Source organism: Phaenicophaeus curvirostris, unplaced genomic scaffold (genome assembly GCF_032191515.1).
Source record: "Phaenicophaeus curvirostris isolate KB17595 unplaced genomic scaffold, BPBGC_Pcur_1.0 scaffold_447, whole genome shotgun sequence".
Classification (NCBI taxonomy): domain Eukaryota; kingdom Metazoa; phylum Chordata; class Aves; order Cuculiformes; family Cuculidae; genus Phaenicophaeus; species Phaenicophaeus curvirostris.
Window position 1 is genome coordinate 1 of NW_027207030.1, and position 16,810 is coordinate 16,810.

The 16,810-nt window shown below is 58.8% G+C and overlaps 1 protein-coding gene across 1 annotated transcript; it reads right to left on the reverse strand.

Moving 5' to 3' along the window:
- Positions 1-102: 102 nt before the first annotated feature.
- Positions 103-14,832, reverse strand: LOC138735104 (collagen alpha-1(XI) chain-like; the record flags this gene model as incomplete). Its single annotated transcript, XM_069882984.1, has 10 exons — positions 14,820-14,832; positions 11,108-11,269; positions 9,444-9,654; positions 9,211-9,373; positions 5,941-6,036; positions 4,006-4,092; positions 621-671; positions 484-525; positions 264-326; positions 103-177 (listed from the first exon to the last, which is right to left on the reverse strand). Coding segments are annotated over exons 1-10 (963 nt in total), but the record flags the coding sequence as incomplete, so codon positions are not given.
- Between the last annotated feature and the right edge of the window lie 1,978 nt (positions 14,833-16,810).

The window sequence follows — 16,810 nt, forward strand, 5'->3', positions numbered from 1 at the left end:
GGAGTGAGACTGGGATTAGGAATGGAACGGGATGGGATTGGGACTGGGAAAGCGAGTGGGATTAGGAATAGGATTAGGATTCGGATTCGGATTCACACTCACGGGCAGCATCATGGCGGTGCCGGGGGGGCCGGGGGTCCCGTCGGAGCCAGGGAGGCCGGGGCGCCCGGGGGGGCCCTGGGGAGAAGCAGGGGGGTCACTGGGGGGGGCACTGGAGGTGGGGGGGGGGGGTCAGGAGGGGCCCCCCCAAACCCCAAACTCACCCGTTCACCCGGCTCTCCCGGCGCTCCGGGGGGACCCTGAGATCCGGGGGGGCCCGAAAGACCCTGGGGGGGGGAAATGGGGGGTGAGGGGGGGCTGGGGGGACCCCAACCCCAGTACAAAAGGGGGGGGGCGACCCCATCATCAAGGGAGGGGGCACAGGGGGACCCCAACCCCATTATAAAAGGGGGGACCCCATTATAAAGGGGGGGGTGTCCTTACTGCTGGCCCCTCAGGTCCAGGGGGGCCCTCGACGAGCATTCCCTGTGGGAAAAGAGCAAGGGGGGGGGGTTATAGGGGGGTTATGGGGGGGGACACCCCAAAAATTTTTTTTGGGGGGGGGGTGGGAGGTCAGGTACCGGTTCGAAGACGGCGGCATCGCCCTTTTCGCCCTTGAGGCCGCGAACAGCCTGGGGGTGGCAGACATGTAACCCCCCCCCGAGAGGGACCCTCAGAGCGGGACCCCCCCACGGGGCCCCCCCCAGTTTGAAATGACCCCCCAGGATCCTCCCAGACCAAAAGGAACCCACCTAGGACACCCCCAATCCCAAAATTACCCCCCAAGGGACTCCCCAATCCCAAAAGGAACCACCTAGGACCCCCCCCAATACCAAAATAGACCCCCCCAGGACCCCCAGTCCCAAAAGGAACCATCTAGGACCCCCCAATCCCAAAATTACCCCCCCCAGGACCCCCCCAGGACCCCCCCAGACCAAAAGGAACCACCTAGGACCCCCCCAATCCCAAAATTATCCCCCCAGGACCCCCCCTCAGACCAAAAGGAACCACCTAGGACCCCCCCAATCCCAAAATGACCCCCCCAGGCCCCCCAATCCCAAAAGGAGCCACCTAGGATCTCCCCAATCCCAAAATTACCCTCCAGGACCCCCCCGACCAAAATGACCCCCCCAGGACACCCCCAATCCCAAAAGGAGCCACCTAGGACCCCCCCCAATCCCAAAATGACCCCCCCAGGACCCCCCAGTCCCAAAAGGAACCACCTAGGACCCCCCCAATCCCAAATTATCCCCCCAGGACCCCCCCAATCCCAAAAGGAACCACCTAGGACCCCCCCCAATCCCAAAATTACACCCCCCAGGACGCCCCCCAGACAAAAGAAACCACCTAGGACCCTCCCCAATCCCAAAAGGAACCACCTAGGACCCCCCCAATCCAAAATGACCCCCCCAGGACCCCCAATCCCAAAAGGAGCCACCTAGGACCCCCCCAATCCCAAAATGACCCCCCCAGGACACCCCCAATCCCAAAAGGAACCACCTAGGACCCCCCCAAATCCCAAAATTACCCCCCCAGGACCCCCCAATACCAAAAGAAACCACCTAGGGGCCCTCCCCGATCCCAAAAGGAACCACCTAGGACCCCCCAATCCCAAAATGACCCCCCCAGGACCCCCCAATACCAAAAGGAACCACCTAGAAACCCCCCAATCCCAAAAAAGACCCTCCCAGGACCCCCCATAATCCCCAAAGGAACCACCTAGGACCCCCCCCAATCCCAAAAGGAGCCACCTAGGACCCCCCCAAACCCAAAATGACCCACAAAACCCCCTCTGAACCTCTCAACCCCCCAACCCCCCAAAAATGACCCCCCATCCCACAATGACCCCCCCACAACCCCCCCCCCATCCAATAACCCCCCTAAAACCTCAATAAACCCCCCTTAAAAAAAAACTGGACCCCCAAACGACCCCCCCGGACCCCCCCCCCCCAAAAAACCCCATTCCAACCCCCTAACAACCCCTCCTTGCAATGACCCCCCCAACCCATAATACCCCCCACCCAGGTAATTAGTGTGGTGCTAATTAGTGCGAAGCTGAATATATGGAGTTAAAGCCTCCCCCCCCACCCAGAGGAAAGGGAGGGGGTGGAGGGTCTGGTGGGGGTTAATTAGCTCAGTAATTAATGGGAGTGTTGGAGGGGGGAATGGGATGGAGATGGAGATGGAGATGGAGATGGAGATGGAGATGGAGAAGATGATGGATGGGATGGGATGGGATGGGATGGGATGGGATGGGATGGGATGGGATGGGGATGGGGATGGAAAAGATGATGGGATGGAGATGGAGATGGGGATGGAGATGGGGATGGAGATGGAGATGGAGAAGATGATGGGATGGAGATGGGGATGGGGATGGAGATGGGGATGGAGATGGAGATGGAGATGGAGGATGGTATGGGGATGGAGATGGGGATGGGATGGGGATGGAGATGGGGATGGAGATGGGGATGGAGATGGAGGTGGAGATGGAGGATGGGGATGGAGGATGGGGATGGAGGATGGGGATGGAGGATGGGGATGGAGGTGGAGATGAGGTGGAGATGGAGGTGGAGAAGATGATGGGATGGGATGGGATGGGGATGGGGATGGGGATGGAGATGGGGATGGGGATGGGGATGGAGATGGAGATGGGATGGAAAAGATGATGGGATGGAGATGGAGGATGGGGATGGAGATGGAGGATGGGGATGGAGATGGAGGATGGGGATGGAGATGGGGATGGAGATGGAGATGGAGATGGAGATGGAGATGGAGATGGAGATGGAGATGGAGAAGATGATGGTATGGGAATGGGGATGGGGATGGGGATGGGGATGAGGATGGGGATGGGGATGGAGATGGGGATGGGATGGAAAGATGATGGGATGGAGATGGAGGATGGGGATGGAGATGGAGGATGGGAGATGGAGGATGGAGATGGAGATGGAGGATGGAGATGGAGAAGATGATGGTATGGAATGGGGATGGGATGGAGATGGGGATGGAGATGGAGATGGAGATGGAGATGGAGATGGAGAAGATGATGGGATGGGATGGGATGGGATGGGATGGGATGGGATGGGATGGGATGGGATGGGATGGGGATGGAGATGGGGGATGGGGATGGAAAAGATGATGGGATGGAGATGGAGGATGGGGATGGAGATGGAGATGGAGAAGATGATGGTATGGGAATGGGATGAGGATGGAGGATGGGGATGGAGGATGGGGATGGAGGATGGGGATGGAGGATGGGGATGGGGATGGGGATGGAGGATGGGGACAGGGATGAGGATGGGGATGGAGATGGAGGATGGGATGGAGATGGAGGATGGGGATGGAGATGGAGATGATGGGGATGGAGATGGAGGATGGGGATGGAGATGGAGATGGAGATGGGGATGGAGATGGGGATGGGGATGGAGATGATGGGGATGGGGATGGAGATGATGGGGATGGGGATGGAGATGGAGGATGGGAGGGAGATGGAGTTGCTGGAGATGGAGGATGGGGATGGAGATGGGGCTAGAGACCGGGGATGGAGGATGGGTCTGGAGGATGGGGCTGGGGCTGGAGTTGATGGGATGGAGACGGAGGAGATAGGACGGAGGTGGAACGTGGAGATGGATGGAGGACTGGAGATGGAGCAAATGGATGGAGGGCGGAGGGATGGAGGAGATGGAGGTGATGAGGTGAAGGAGACGGAGATGGATGGAGGAGGTGGATGTGATGCGATGGAGGTGATGGGATGGAGGACGTGGAGGTGGGATGGAGGGTGTGGGAAATGGAGGTGATGGGATGGAGGTGATTGGATGGAGGAGGAGGTGATGGGATGGAGGTGGGGATGGAGGACATGGAGGTGGAAGAACATGGAGGTGGAGATGGGGATGGGATGGGATGGAGGAGGAATTGATGGGATGGAGGACGTGGAGATGGGACAGACGGACACCCACCCCCACCACTTACTCCCATCTCCTCAGGGGGGTCGGTGTAGACGTACTCGTACCCCCATCCAGGACCCCCGTCCTCCTCCTCCTCCTCCTCCTCCTCCTCCTGCCCCCCCCGGGGGGCGAGGAGACACCGGTTAGGGGGGTGCGGGGGGCTAATCCAGATCCGCGGGAACCAGAGTGTAATCCGGATTAGGGGGCAGAATCCGGATCAGGGGGGCAGAATCCGGATCAGGGGGGCGACCGGGGCGTAATCTGGATCTCGGGGGGCTTAATCCAGATCCAGGGGGGCGTGGGGGGCGGAGAACTGGAGCATAATCCGGATCGGGGGGCTGGAAATTAGGGTGTAATCTGGATTGGGGGGGTAAACGGGGCACGATCCAGATCTGGGGACAAGCAGGGTGTAATCCGGATCCGGGGGATCCAGATCAAAGAGTGTAAATGGGGTTTAATCTGGATCCGGGGGGGGCAAACGGGGCATAATCCGGATCGTGGGGGGCATAATCTGGATCGGGAGGGTCATAATCCAGATTTAGGGGTCGTAATCCGGATCGTGGGGGGCATAATCCAGATTGGGGGGCATAATCTGGATCGGGAGGGTCATAATCCGGATTTAGGGGTCATAATCCGGATCGGGGGGGCATAATCCGGATCGTGGGGGTCATAATCCAGATTGAGGTCATAATCCGGATTGGGGGGGGCATAATCCAGATTGAGAGGGGCATAATCCGGATTTAGGGGTCATAATCTGGATTAGGGGGGGCAAGCGGAGCATAATCCAGATCAGGGGGTGATTTTAGAGGGGGGGAGCTCCCCAAAACCTTTTTTTAGGGGGCAAAGCGATAAGGAGCAAGGGGGGGTTGGAATTCGGGGTTCGGGGGGGCAGATTAGGGGGGACACCCCCCCTCCCCGGATTATCCCCCCCCCACCCGGGGTCGGCGTCGCTCCCTACCTGCCGGTAGCTGTTTCCGGAGCTGGTTTTGGGGGGGCCCCTAGAGGACCCCCTGGCGGGGGCCGTGCTCAGCATCCGGGGGGGCTCGGAGGGGCTGGAGCAGGGGGGACATACAGTGTGAGGGAGGGGGGTTGGGGGTCCCCCTTTCCTCCTTGGAGGGGGATTTGGGGGTTCAGAATTGAAGGGGGGGTTGATTTGGGGATTCAGATTGGGGAGGGGGGATTTGGGGTCCCCCCCTTTCCCCTGTTTGGATGGGGGGGGAACTTCGGGGTGCAAAGGGGGGTTTGGGGGCTTGGGGGACCCTGGGTTGATGTTGGGGGGCTGGAGGTTGGGTTTGGGGGGCCCTGGGGTGATGTTGGGGGGCTGGGGAGGTGGGTTTGTGGGGGGTTGGGGGGCCCTGAGATGATGTTGTGGGGCTGGGGGGTGGGTTTGGGGGTGTTGGGGGGCCCTGAGGTGATGTTGGGGGGCTGGGGGGGGTTGGGGAGCCCTGAGGTGATGTCAAGGGGCTGGGGAGGTGGGTTTGAGGGTTTTGGGGGCCCTGGGGTGATGTTGGGGAGCTGGGGGTGGGTTTGTGGGGGGTTGGGGGGCCCTCGGGTGATGTTGGGGGGCTGGGGGGTGGGTTTGGGGGTGTTGGGGGGCCCTGGGGTGATGCTGGGGGGCTGGGGCGTGGGTTTGGGGGGGTGTTGGGGGGCTGGGGGTTGGGTTTGGGGGGCCCTGGGGTGATGTTGGGAGGCTGGGGGGTGGGTTTGGGGGGGTTGGGAGGCCCTGAGGTGATGTTGGGGGGCTAAGGTTTGGGTTTGGGGGTGTTGGGGGGCCCTGGGTTGGTGCTGGGGGGCTGGGCGGTGGGTTTGGGGGGCCCCGGGTTGATGTTGGGGGGCTGGGGGTTGGGTTTGGGGGACCCTGGGGTGATGTTGGGGGGCTAAGGGTTGGGTTTGGGGGGGTTGGGGGGCCCTGGGGGGGTGTTGGGGGACTGGGGTGTCGGTTTTGGAGTCCCCCCCTCACCTCGTGGCCCTGGGGGGTGCAGGAGGCCCCGAGGCGCTGGCAGAAGTCGAAGGCGGCTTGGGGGTCGCTGGAGACCAGGAGCTGCTGGATGTCACCCTGGGGGACACGAGGGGTTAAGGGGGGACACGGACACCCCCCCATAACCCACCCTGCACCCCAAAAGTGAGGGGAGAGAGATGGAGGAGATGGAAGAGATTGAGATGGAGGAGATGAGATGGAGATGTGGAAGATGAGGAGAGTGCGAAGATGATGAGATGGAGGAGATGGAAAAGATGAAAGAGATCATAGGATCACCAAGTTGGAAAGAGGTGAAGGAGATGGAGGAGATGGAAGAGATTGAGGTGGAGGAGAAGAGGAGGGGGGGGAGATGGAGGAGATGGAAGAAGTGGAGGAGATGAGGTGGAGATGAGGGAGATGGGAGATGGAAAAGATGAAAGAGATCATAGGATCACCAAGTTGGAAAGAGATGAAGGAGATGGAGATGGAGGAGATGGAAGAGATTGAGATGGAGGAGAAGAGGAGATGGAGGAGATGGAAGAGGTGGAGGAGATGAGATGGAGATGAGGAAGATGAGGAGATGGGGGAGATGGAGGAGATGGAAAAGATGAAAGAGGTCATAGAATCATCGAATCACCAGGTTGGAAAGAGATGGAGGAGATGGAGATGGAGGAGATGGACGAAGTGGAGGAGATGAGGTGGAGATGAGGGAGATGGGGAGATGGAAAAGATGATAGAGATCATAGAATCAGGAAGTTGGAAAGAGATGGAGGAGATGGAGATGGAGGAGACAGAAGAGATTGAGATGGAGGAGAAGAGGAGATGGCAGAGATGGAGGAGATGGAAGAGGTGGAGGAGTTGAGATGGAAATGAGGAAGATGAGGAGATGGGGGAGATGGAGGAGATGGAAAAGATGAAAGAGGTCATAGAATCATCGAATCACCAGGTTGGAAAGAGATGGAGGACATGGAGATGGAGGAGATGGAAGAAGTGGAGGAGATGAGGTGGAGATGAGGGAGATGGAGATGATGGAAAAGATGAAAGAGATCATAGAATCATTGAATCACCAGGTTGGAAAGAGATGGAGGATGTGGAGATGGAGGAGATGGAAGAGATTGAGAGGGAGGAGAAGAGGAGATGGCAGAGATGGAGGAGATGGAAGAGATGGAGGAGATGACATGGAGATGAGGAAGATGAGGAGATGGGGGAGATGGAGGAGATGGAAAAGATGAAAGAGGTCATAGAATCACAGAATCACCAGGCTGGAAAGAGATGGAGGAGATGGAGATGGAGGAGATGGAAGAGATTGAAGAAGTGGAGGAGATGAGGTGGAGATGAGGAAGATGAGGAGATGGGGAGATGGAAAAGATGAAAGAGGTCATAGAATCACCAAGTTGGAAAGAGATGGAGGAGATGGAGATGGAGGAGATGGAAGAGATTGAGATGGAGGAGAAAAGGAGATGGAGGAGATGGAAGAGGTGGAGGAGATGAGATGGAGGTGAGGAAGATGAGGAGATGGGGGAGATGGAGGAGATGGAAAAGATGAAAGAGGTCATAGAATCATCAAATCATCAGGTTGGAAAGAGATGGAGGAGATGGAGATGGAGGAGATGGAAGAAGTGGAGGAGATGAGATGGAGATGAGGAAGATGAGGAGAGTGGGAAGATGATGAGATGGAGGAGATGGAAAAGATGAAAGAGATCATAGAATCACCAAGTTGGAAAGAGGTGAAGGAGATGGAGGAGATGGAAAAGATTGAGATGGAGGAGAAGAGGAGGGGGGGGAGATGGAGGAGATGGAAGAAGTAGAGGAGATGAGGTGGAGATGAGGGAGATGGGGAGATGGAAAAGATGAAAGAGATCATAGAATCAGGAAGTTGGAAAGAGATGGAGGAGATGGAGATGGAGGAGACAGAAGAGATTGAGATGGAGAAGAAGAGGAGATGGCAGAGATGGAGGAGATGGAAGAGGTGGAGGAGTTGAGATGGAAATGAGGAAGATGAGGAGATGGGGGAGATGGAGGAGATGGAAAAGATGGAAGAGGTCATAGACTCATCGAATCACCAGGTTGGAAAGAGATGGAGGACATGGAGATGGAGGAGATGGAAGAAGTGGAGGAGATGAGGTGGAGATGAGGGAGATGGGGAGATGGAAAAGATGAAAGAGATCATAGAATCAGGAAGTTGGAAAGAGATGGAGGAGATGGAGATGGAGGAGGCAGAAGAGATTGAGATGGAGGAGATGAAGGAGACAGAGGAGGTGGAGGAGATGAGATGGAGATGGGGAAGATGAGGAGAAGGAAGAGATGAAGATGGGGGAGATGGAGATGATGGAAAAGATGAAAGAGATCATAGAATCATTGAATCACCAGGTTGGAAAGAGATGGAGGATGTGGAGATGGAGGAGATGGAAGAGATTGAGAGGGAGGAGAAGAGGAGATGGCAGAGATGGAGGAGATGGAAGAGATGGAGGAGATGAGAAGGAGATGAGGAAGATGAGGAGATGGGGGAGATGGAGGAGATGGAAAAGATGAAAGAGGTCATAGAATCACAGAATCACCAGGCTGGAAAGAGATGGAGGAGATGGAGATGGAGGAGATGGAAGAGATTGAAGAAGTGGAGGAGATGAGGTGGAGATGAGGAAGATGAGGAGATGGGGAGATGGAAAAGATGAAAGAGGTCATAGAATCACCAAGTTGGAAAGAAATGGAGGAGATGGAGATGGAGGAGACAGAAGAGGTTGAGATGGAGGAGATGAAGGAGACAGAGGAGGTGGAGGAGATGAGATGGAGATGGGGAAGATGAGGAGATGGAAGAGATGAAGATGGGGGAGATGGAGATGATGGAAAAGATGAAAGAGATCATAGAATCATAGAATCACCAGGTTGGAAAGAGATGGAGGACATGGAGATGGAGGAGATGGAAGAAGTGGAGGAGATGAGGTGGAGATGAGGGAGATGGGGAGATGGAAAAGATGAAAGAGATCATAGAATCAGGAAGTTGGAAAGAGATGGAGGAGATGGAGATGGAGGAGGCAGAAGAGATTGAGATGGAGGAGATGAAGGAGACAGAGGAGGTGGAGGAGATGAGATGGAGATGGGGAAGATGAGGAGAAGGAAGAGATGAAGATGGGGGAGATGGAGATGATGGAAAAGATGAAAGAGATCATAGAATCATTGAATCACCAGGTTGGAAAGAGATGGAGGAGAAGAGGAGATGGAGGAGATGAGGTGTCCCCCTCCCATCCCACCCCAGCATCTCCTGACCCCCCCCACCTGGAAGACCTCCTCGTCGAGGATGCGGGTGCCAAGGAGGGTGATGCCGCGGGTGTCGACGTGGGGCCGGGGGCCGCGGGGCAGCGGGCGCGTCCCCCGCTCCTCGCAATCCACCAGCAGCGTCGCCCAGCGCCCACGGACGCTCAAGGCCACCCGGTGCCACCTACGAGGAGACACGGAGGTGGGGACGGGACCGTCGACCTCCGGGGTCGCCCGAGCGGCCGGTGACCCACCTGCCGTCGGCCAGATCGACGCCGCGGAAGAGCGGGACGTCCTCGGGAGCCGGGAGGCCGTGCTGGTCCTCGTAGAGGAAGACAGGCGAGCGGCCGAGCTCCAGGCCGAGCTGCTGGACACCGTCCTGGTTGTAGATGGACAGGAGGAAGGCTTGGGTGCCGGGCTTGGCCTTCACCAGGGCCATGATGGAGAAATCCACCGGGAACTTCCCTAGAGGGGGGAAAAGGAGGGGAGGAAGAGGTGGGTGAGAAAGGTTGGGTGGGCTTGTTGGGTTCTCCCCATCGTTGGGTTCCCTCATCGTTGGGTTCCCTCATCGTTGGGTTCCCTCATCATCATTGGGTTCCCTCATCATCGTTGGGTTCCCTCATCGTTGGGTTCCCTCATCATCATTGGGTTCCCCCATCATTGTTGGGTCCCCCATCATTGTTGGGTTCCCTCCATCATTGGTTGCCCCCCATCATTGAGTGACCCCATTGTTGGGTTCCCCCATCATTGTTGGGTTCCCTCATAATTGTTGAGCAACCCCATCATTGGGTTACCCCATCATCGTTGGGTTCCCTCATCATTGTTGGGTTCCCTCATCATCATTGAGCTCCCCCATCATCGAGTGACCCCGTGATTGGGTTCCCCCGTCACTGTTGGGTTCCCCTCATCATCAGTGGGTCCCCCCATCACCATTGGGTCACCCCAATGTTGGGTTCCCCCATCATCATTGGGTCCCCCCATCACCGTTGGGTCCCCCCAATGTTGGGTTCCCCCATTATCGTTTGGTCCCCCAAATCATCGTTGGGTCCCCCCATCATCTCTGGGTCCCCCAGTATTGGGTCCCCCCATCACCGTTGGGTCACCCCAATGTTGGGTTCCCCCATCACCGTTGGGTCACCCCAATGTTGGGTTCCCCCATCATCATTGGGTCCCCTCATCATTGTTGGGTTCCCCCAACACCATTGGGTCCCCTCATCATCGTTGGGTCCCCCCCATCACCGTTGGGTCCCCCTCATCATCATTGGGTCCCCCCATCACCGTTGGGTCCCCCCAATGTTGGGTTCCCCCATCATCGTTTGGTCCCCAAAATGATCATTGGGTCCCCCCATCATCTCTGGGTCCCCCCAGTGTTGGGTTCTCCCATCACTATTGGGACCCCCATCATCATTAGGTCCCCCCGTCGCCGTTGGGTCACCCCAATGTTGGGTTCCCCCATCATCATTTGGCTCCCTCATCATTGTTGGGTCCCCCCATCGCCGTTGGGTCCCCCCAGTGTTGGGTTCCCCCATCATCGTTTGGTCCCCCAAATCATCATTGGGTGCCCCCATCATCTTTGGGTCCCCCCATCATCTCTGGGTGCCCCCAGTGTTGGGTCCCCCCATCATTATTGGGTCCCCCCATCATCTTTGGGTCCCCCCATCATCTCTGGGTGCCCCCAGTGTCGGGTTCCCCCATCACTATTGGGTCCCCCCATCATCATTAGGTCCCCCCATCATCTCTGGGTGCCCCCAGTGTTGGGTTCCCCCATCATTATTGGGTCCCCCCATCATCATTAGGTCCCCCCATCATCGTTGGGTCCCCCCAGTGTCGGGTTCCCCCATCACTATTGGGTCCCCCCGTCATCGTTAGGTCCCCCCATCGCCGTTGGGTCCCCCCAGTGCTGGGTTCCCCCTCTCACCGGGGAAGAGCTGCCGGGTGGGAGCGCTGAGCTGGGCCTCCCGCGTGATCCGGTAGGCGACGTCGGAGCCGGCGCCGCCCTGGGAGCAGAAACCTGCTACCTTCTTGACCCCTTGGGGCTGGGAGTGGAGCTGGAGAACCTTCAGGACGTCCACGACGTCTGCTGGGGACACGGGAGGGGACGGCGCAGGGGTGAGCCCAGCAGCATCACCAGCCACGGCCCCGGCACCACCGGGGGCACTGGGAGAGCTGCTGGGGGGCCCTGAGGTGCCATGGGGTGCTGTGGGGTGCTGTGGGGTGCCATGGGGTGCCGTGGGGTGCTGTGGGGTGCTGTGGGGTGCCATGGGGTGCCGTGGGGTGCTGTGGGGTGCCATATGGTGCTGTGGGGTGCTGTGGGGTGCCATGGGGTGCCGTGGGGTGTTGTGGGGTGCCATAGGGTGCCATGGGGTGCTGTGGGGTGCCATGGGGTGCCGTGGGGTGCTGTGGGGTGCCATAGGGTGCCGTGGGGTGCTATGGGGTGCTATGGGGTGCCATAGGGTGCCATGGGGTGCCATGGGGTGCCATGGGGTGCCATAGGGTGCCATGGGGTGCTATAGGGTGCTATGGGGTGCCATGGGGTGCCATAGGGTGCTATGGGGCTCTAAGGTGCTATGGGGTGCTATGGGGTGCCATGGGGTGCCATGGGGTGCTGTGGGGTGCTATGGGGTGCCATAGGGTGCCATGGGGTGCTATGGGGTGCTATGGGGTGCCATGGGGTGCCATAGGGTGCTATGGGGTGCCATAGGGTGCCATGGGGTGCCATGGGGTGCCATGGGGTGCCATAGGGTGCTATGGGGTGCCATAGGGTGCTATGGGGTGCCATGGGGTGCCATAGGGTGCTATGGGGCTCTAAGGTGCTATGGGGTGCTATGGGGTGCCATGGGGTGCCATGGGGTGCTGTGGGGTGCTATGGGGTGCCATAGGGTGCCATGGGGTGCTATGGGGTGCTATGGGGTGCCATAGGGTGCCATGGGGTGCTATGGGGTGCTGTGGGGTGCTATGGGGTGCCACGGGGTGCCATAGGGTGCCATGGGGTGCTATGGGGTGCTGTGGGGTGCCATAGGGTGCTGTGGGGCTCTAAGGTGCTATGGGGTGCCATGGGGTGCCATAGGGTGCTGTGGGGTGCCATAGGGTGCTGTGGGGTGCTGTGGGGTGCCATATGGTGCCATGGGGTGCTGTGGGGTGCCATGGGGTGCCGTGGGGTGCTGTGGGGTGCCATATGGTGCCATGGGGTGCTGTGGGGTGCCATAGGGTGCTGTGGGGTGCTATGGGGTGCCATGGGGTGCCATAGGGTGCCATGGGGTGCTGTGGGGTGCTATGGGGTGCCATAGGGTGCCATGGGGTGCTATGGGGTGCTATGGGGTGCCATAGGGTGCCATGGGGTGCCATGGGGTGCTATGGGGTGCTATGGGGTGCCATGGGGTGCCATAGGGTGCCATGGGGTGCTATGGGGTGCTGTGGGGTGCTATGGGGTGCCATAGGGTGCTATGGGGCTCTAAGGTGATGTGGGGTGCCATGGGGTGCTGTGGAGTGCTCTGGGGTGCCATAGGGTGCCATGGGGTGCTGTGGGGTTCTATGGGGTGCCATGGGGTGCCATAGGGTGCTATGGGGTGCCATAGGGTGCTATGGGGCTCTAAGGTGCTATGGGGTGCCATAGGGTGCCATGGGGTGCTATGGGGTGCCATAGGGTGCCATAGGGTGCTGTGGGGTGCCATGGGGTGCTATGGGGTGCTATGGGGTGCTATGGGGCTTTGAGGTGCCATAGGGTGCTATGGGGTGCTATGGGGTGACACAGGGTGCCATGGGGTGCTATGGGGTGCTATGGGGTGCCATAGGGTGCCATGGGGTGCTGTGGGGTGCTGTGGGGTGCTGTGGGGTGCCATAGGGTGCTGTGGGGCTCTAAAGTGCCGTGGGGTGCCATGGGGTGCTATGGGGTGCCATAGGGTGATATGGGGTTCTAAGGTGCCATAGAGCACTATGGGGTGCTGTGGGGCACCATGGGAGCTATAGGTCACCATGGGGAGCTATGGGGCACCTTGGGGTGCTATGGGGCTCCATGGGGAGCTATGGGGCACCTTGGGGTGCTATGGGGCACCATGGGGAGTTATGGGTCACCATGGGCTTCTGTGGGTCATCATGGGGAGCTATGGGGCACCATGGGGAGCTATGGGGATCTATGGGGCACCATGGGGATCCATAGGGTTCTATGGGCCGCTATGGGGATCTATGGGGCGCTATGGGGATCTATGGGGCACCATGGGGCTCTATAGGGACCTATGGGCCGCTATGGGGATCTATGGGGCTCTATAGGGACCTATGGGCCACCATGAGGCTATGTAGGGATCAGTGGGGATCTATGGGGCTCTAGAAGGATCTGTGGGGCGCTATGGGGACCTATGAGGATCTATGGGGCACCATGAGGCTCTATAGGGATCTATGGGTTACTATGGGGCTCTATAGGGAACTACGGGGCTCTATAGGGATCTATGGGGCACCATGGGGATCTATGGGGCTCTATAGGGATCTATGGGGCACCATGGGGATCTATGGGGCTCTATAGGGATCTATGGGGATCTATGGGGCACTATAGGGATCTATGGGTCAACTTGGGGAGCTATGGGGCACCATGGGGCACCATGGGGATCCATAGGGCTCTATGGGGCTCTATAGGCATCTATGGGGCACTATGGGGATCTATGGGGCACTATAGGGATCTATGGGGTGCTATGGGGATCTATGGGGCACCACGGGGATCTATGGGGCTCTATAGGGACCTATGGGTCCCATAGGCATCTATGGGGCTCTATAGGGATCTATGGGGGTCTATGGGGTTCTATGGAGCGCTACAGGGCTCTATAGGGATCTATGGGGTGCTATGGGGATCTATGGGGCACTATAGGGATCTATGGGGCACCATGGGGATCTATGGGGCTCTATAGGGATCTATGGGGTGCTACGGGGCTCTATAGGGATCTATGGGGTGCTACAGGGCGCTATAGGGATCTATGGGTCACCATGGGGATCTATGGGGCTCTATGGGGATCTATGGGGCTCTATAGGGCTCTATGGGGCTCTATAGGGATCTATGGGGATCTATGGGGCTCTGTAGGGATCTATGGGGCTCTATGGGGCTCTGTAGGGATCTATGGGGCACCATGGGGATCTATGGGGCTCTATAGGGATCTATGGGGCTCTATGGGGATCTATGGGGCTCTATGGGTATCTATGGTGCTCTATAGGGATCTATGGGGCACCATGGGGATCTATGGGGCTCTATAGGGCTCTATAGGGCTCTATGGGGATCTATGGGTCACCATGGGGCTCTATGGGGCTCTATAGGGATCTATGGGTCACCATAGGGATCTATGGGTCACCATGGGAATCTATGGGGCTCTATAGGGATCTATGGGTCACCATAGGGATCTATGGGTCACCATGGGGCTCTATGGGGCTCTATAGGGATCTATGGGTCACCATGGGAATCTATGGGGCTCTATAGGGATCTATGTGTCACCATAGGGATCTATGGGTCACCATGGGGCTCTATGGGGCTCTATAGGGCTCTATGGGGTTCTATAGGGATCTATAGGGATCTATGGGTCACCATGGGGCTCTATGGGGCTCTATGGGGCTCTATAGGGCTCTATAGGGGTCTACGGGGCGCCGTGGGTCACCCTGGTGCCCCATGGCCCCCCCGGCCCCCCGGGCTCCGCGGGCTCCGCTGTTCCCGTCCCGCCCCACGCGCCGGATCCCGCCATGAAGGGCCCTTTGTTCCACACACCCCCCCCCAACCTGTACCCCCCAACCCCCCCCCCCCCACTCTGCCCCACACCCTCCAACCCCCCCCAACCCCCCCCTCCCGCCCCACACCTGCAGAACCCATCAACGGACGGACAGACAGACGGACGCCAAGGCCTCCACGGCCGAGCCAAGGGGCCAAGACCCCCCCAACTCACCCCATCACCCCCCCCACACCCCCCAAAACCCCCCAAAACCCCCTTCCCAAAGTGGGGGGGTGGGGGGCACCCATGGGACCCCCCCACCCCATCCTGTCCGTCTGTCTGTCCGCCTCACAGCCTCAACCTGCGTTTCTCATCAACCCCAGCCCCGTGGCACAAGGTTTGGGTCCCGTCCCCCCCTTTTTCTTGGCCCCATAGCGGGGGGGGGCACCACGATGGGGAAGCTCGCAGCACCCCCCCAGCCCCAAAATCCCTCCAAATCACCTCAAAATCCCTCCAAAACCCCCCAAAAACCAACTCCCACCCCCCCAATTCCCAGCGTTGGCATCGAGGGTGGGAAATGGGGGGGCTGGGGGGGTCCCCTTCTCTTCCTCCATCCCCCCCAGGACATGACAGTGAGGAAAATCAGACCCCCCCCAGCCCCAAAATCCCACAAAATCACCCCAAAACCCCTTAAAATCCCCCCAAAACCCCTTAAAATCCCCCCAAAACCCTCTACCCCCCCCCAAATTCTCAGGTCTTGGCATCTGAGGGTGCAAAATAGGGGGGCTGGGGGGGTCCCTCCTCTTCCTCACAGCCCCCCCAACTCCAAAATCACCCCAAAACTCCCTAAAACCCCTTAACCCCTCCAAAAAACTCCTTAACCCCCCCCAAAAAACCCACCCCCCCCCAAATTCTCAGGTTTTGGCATCTGAGGGTGTAAAATGGGGGGGGTGGGGGGGTCCCTCCTCTTCCTCACAGCCCCCCCAACTCCAAAATCACCCCAAAACTCCCAAAAACCCCTTAAACCCCCCCAAAAACCCCTTAACCCCCCCAAAAAACTCCTTAAACCCCCCCAAAAAAACCCCAACCCCCCCAAATTCTCAGGTTTTGGCATCTGAGGATGCGAAATGGGGGGGTGGGGGGGTCCCTCCTCTTCCTCACAGCCCCCCCCAACCCTGAAATCACCCCAAAACCCCTTAAATCCCCCCCAAAACGCCCTAAAACCCCCCCAAACCTCCCTAAAACCCCTCAAACCCCCCCAAAACCAACACCCCCCCCCCCTTTCTCAGGTGTTGGCGGCTGCGGGCGGCGCTCGGGGGGGGCTCTGGGCCAGCCCCCCCCCCCCTTCTTCCTCCCCTCCCAGGCGGCACAGAGGCCTCTTTCTTCTCCCCTGAATAACTCAACTCCCCAAGGGGGGGTTGGGGGGGGGGGGGACAGGGGGGCCCCCCCTTTCCCATCCCCCAGACCCCCCCACATCGTCCCCAAACACCAACGAGGGGACCCTGGGGGGGGGAAATGGGGGGGGCTCAGGGACCCCCAAGTGCTCCTCAAGCTTCTAGGAGACCCCCCCCAGCCCCAAAATCCCTCAAAGTCACCCCAAAAACCATCAAAGCCCCCCAAAAACCTGACATCCCAGACCCCCAAGCGCTTCTCGAGCTTCTGGGTCCTCCCTGGAGACCCCTCAAGTGCCCCCCAAATTCCCAGGTGATGCCCCAAGACCCTCAAGGTGCTCCTCAAGCTTCTAGGAGACCCCCCCCAGCCCCCAAATCACCCCAAAACCCACAAAGCCCCCCAAAACCTGACATCCCAGACCCCCAAGTGCTCCTCAGGCTTCTGGGTCCTCCCTGGAGACCCCCAAGTGCCCCCCCAAATTCCTGGGTCCATCCCAGACCCCCAAGTGCTCCTTAAGCTCCTGGGTCCTTCCCAAATTCCCAGGTGCTCCC